This window comes from Mesitornis unicolor, unplaced genomic scaffold (genome assembly GCF_000695765.1).
Source record: "Mesitornis unicolor isolate BGI_N332 unplaced genomic scaffold, ASM69576v1 scaffold48553, whole genome shotgun sequence".
In the NCBI taxonomy this organism is placed as follows: domain Eukaryota; kingdom Metazoa; phylum Chordata; class Aves; order Mesitornithiformes; family Mesitornithidae; genus Mesitornis; species Mesitornis unicolor.
Genome location: NW_010176325.1, coordinates 2,075 through 5,562, shown reverse-complemented (window position 1 = coordinate 5,562; position 3,488 = coordinate 2,075). Strand labels below are relative to the sequence as shown.

Below are 3,488 nucleotides of genomic sequence, written 5' to 3'. Positions count from 1 at the left end.
TCCTGGGGCTGAGCAGAAATAGTGACTTATTTGAGCCTGAAAAACATCCCTAAGGTCTGCTAATTACTTCCTTTGAGCTTTGTTGCTGGAGAAAGCTTTGTGGAGATTAGTGCATCTCAGAAGAAGTTGTGTTAAGCAGCACACCAGGCAGAGGGGCAGCAACACCATTATCCTACAGGAGCAAGATACCCTGCAATACAAATGTATCAATTAATGCACCTTCAGCCCCACAAGGTTCCTAAAAAATCCAAAAACACCACCAAACAAACCCACAAAACCACTGTTATCTGTCACTCTGCTCCCAAATACCAGTTTACTGAAGACCTATTTACTGCACTGCATCATTTCTGCAGTCCTGGATTGCTTTTAGGAAGACCATCATTAAAAGAACTGAGCCCAGCTGCTCCTTCATCCTCCTTAGCCACGTGTGCCAGAACAGCAGCAAAGATACCAACTTGTGTTTCCTGATCACCTGCAGCCTATTGCCAGATCCTGAAGGTGAGAAAGCCTCAGCTAAATCAGTGTTGCTACGCTGACAAATCAATCAACAGAGCTGAAACAAAATTAACAACTGCAAGCACCCATCCCAAAACCTCTGGTGGGAGATCCTCTTTCCAGCAGCTTTCAGAGAAAGATGCCCATTTCTAAATCATCATCCTTGGCAAGAACTCCTACATGTACCTACTGGAGGACATCACCCTGCTGTCGTGTAAGTTCCTGCACTCTGGAAAGCAGCAATGCCTGCCCAGCACAGCCAGTACAGAACACACCTGCTCGAAGGGATTTGTATTTCTTTTCTAAATTTTTCTTGTAGGCTACAGTTCTGCTCTGCACACAGCTGCACTGGGTCAGACTGTCCAAAACCAGATGAGCTCTGCATCTGGGCTGCCTCGTCATCTGCAGGAGAGGGGCTGCAGCTGCTGAAATTAAGCAAACAGCTTTTTTTGGGGAAATGGTAAACATAATGAAGTAACGTAACCAAGGCAGGGAGTACAGAAGAGCATAACCTGGTTTTCCCAACAGTTTTGTAATTTCAGTTGCTTGCATAGACTGGGGAGATGGGATTTTGTGCTCTGCAGAGGCAGGTAAAGGACTGCACTTCAGATTTCACATCCTCGCACTCCCCCGCTCCAGTAGATCTGGCAACAGCGACCCTGGATCAGTACAACACAGCCTAAACAGGGATGCATTTCCTGTCTACGATCCTGTCCCACATGGTTACAGCTCTGAGAGCATCACCAATGCCAAAATGGCCAGAGAAGGTCATGGTAGACCTAGAAACACCAATCCGAGCCCCACGCCGATTTACAGTAAGTGGCATAGCTAAACACACATCATCTGTGCCAGCCAGCCTGACACTGACTGAAAGGCGCTCCACAGTGCAGGAAGCTTGGGGGCTTTCTGAACACGTGATGAGAAAAGGGCCTGGAGAGTCACCCACGGTGTTTAGTTTCCATCAGCAGTGCCAGTGCTGCAGTTCCAGTAAGGAGTATAAATAACAGCGGAGGAGAAGCCAAACAGCCACCTATGTGCAGTGCAATGGCAGGGGGAGGGCAGGAGAACCCCCAGCACTACATATAGCGTCAACTTGCTCCTTTTCCACCTGTCCCAGACACAGCCCAGACTGTCCCGACACTTCAGGATCCACCCCAAGACAGCCAAGCACATTTTGGATTGCACAAACCATCTCTGTGTAGAGGGAAGCACAGGCTTTCCAGGTACCAGGGCAGAAAAAGTGCAAGCTAAATAGCAGTGAACAGCTGAGAGCTGTTGTACACATATACTGGCAGACAAATGTACATCTAACAGCCCTGAGCACCTGGGAAGAAGCGCATTTAAGATATTTCTCTGCCACTACGTGTTTATGAGGCTGCAACTCATCAGAAAATTCAGGGCTGGGTATATTTGATGGGGAGAGGGAACACAATGATAACACGGGGAGTCAGAAACTTTCAGACCAATTCCAGCACCCTATAGTCCAGAGAGGAAAGAGTTGAAAATCAGAAGCAGCATTGTAAGAAATAAGAGCTGGAACCTGTGAGCAGAAGGGGCTGACAACATCCTTTGACTTCTAAGTGAGAGACAACAGCAGTAGAGGAGAGCAGAGGAGGCTGGGCATGAAGGGGGAGTAGAGCGCAGTTTCTAGGATGCCATTCCGAGCAGGAATCCTCCAGCAAACCCTCCGGTCAGGATAACATTCTTCTTCAGAAATACGATCACCTAAGCAGGAGAGAAGAGCCAACAGTGCTCAACTACAGCAGCTCACCCACCAACCCTCCCCGTATCAGAAATCCCTCAGGTTGATCTCCAAGGTGAGCGATGCTTAGAAAGAGACCACTGCTTGGGTCTGGGAAAGTATCCTACACGTAATGACCTCCCCCTGCCTAGAATTCCCACTGTGCATACAGCTCCTGAAATGGTCCGGTCCCAGTGCAACCCAGATCCTCCAAGAGTCCAAGCCTACCTGCTCCAGGGCTCCGATAACCAGCACAGCCTGACAGAAGGCGATGCTGCCTGCGCATCCCAGACCAGGGTACGGCAGAGCCCAGGGTAACCAGGCCGCTCTGCTGCCAGATCTGCTTTGCTTTTCTTGTCAGACTGAAGAGACACTTCCCCTCACAGCCCTAGCACGTCTTATCCCAACCCCAAGGAATTTGCAGCAACACACGGTGAGCTGGTGTCATGCCTAGAAGCCCTGGCTGTCTCAAATATATTTGCCATCTCTCCAGTTTTGCTGTCATGCATTCTCTCCTCGTATTTGCACGACAGAAGACCCGTAAGAGCCCAGGAGTCAATCCTATTTTCTGCTGTCCCTCCAGCTGAGCACCTGCACACACCCTGGCAGAGTTTTCTCACCTCATCCACTTTGCTTTTCATTTCTGGAGCTATTTTGTTACCACTGCTGTGAAATTTCAGCTGCTGCTTGGCTTTGTTCACGTCCCGTTCTAGTAACTTCCAGTCCACTTTGATGTATCCCGTGTGGTTTGCAATCTGGAGTTTTGAGGGGTGGAAAGAAAGTTTCTGGAGTAAAGCCCTGCTTGACCATGGCTAAAGAAACCTCCTTGCCCACCAACCTTCCCTGACCACAGCCACTTCCCACACATCGATCCAGTGGGCTGAAAGGATGAGCCCACTAGCTTAAAAATCAGACAAAGGACCACCCCTGTATCTGTATTAACTGTCCTGCAACATCTGTCTCCCACAGTAATCCCCTAACAGCAGGGCACACGTTGCAGCTTAGCCTGTTTCAGCCTCTGTTCTCTAACGTAGAGCTGGCACCACCTCCCCTTCACAACTGCCACGTATATCATCGGGACTCTCCGCAGCTCTCCCGCTGCTGTGGGTGGAAAAATCTATTAATAGCCCGTTCCTCTCTAAATATTTCATCTCTCTCTGCTCAGAGCAAGCTTTTGGCTTTCAGCAGAACGAGCCGAGCCAGAATAGCAGGGAAAACGAGTCACACATGAGACAGTGTCTGAGATTCAAAC

General features: G+C 49.2%; 1 protein-coding gene across 1 annotated transcript in view; it reads right to left on the bottom strand.

Moving 5' to 3' along the window:
• Window positions 1-1,925: 1,925 nt before the first annotated feature.
• Window positions 1,926-3,488, bottom strand: part of LOC104538483 (FUN14 domain-containing protein 2-like) — a gene marked incomplete at its 5' end in the record, with an annotated part of 3,383 nt that continues 1,820 nt past the window's right edge. The window contains 2 exons of the mRNA XM_010181701.1: window positions 1,926-2,220; window positions 2,857-2,991. Of these exons, the coding sequence (XP_010180003.1) occupies window positions 2,143-2,220; window positions 2,857-2,991 (213 nt within the window). The remainder of the gene's footprint in view (window positions 2,221-2,856; window positions 2,992-3,488) is intronic.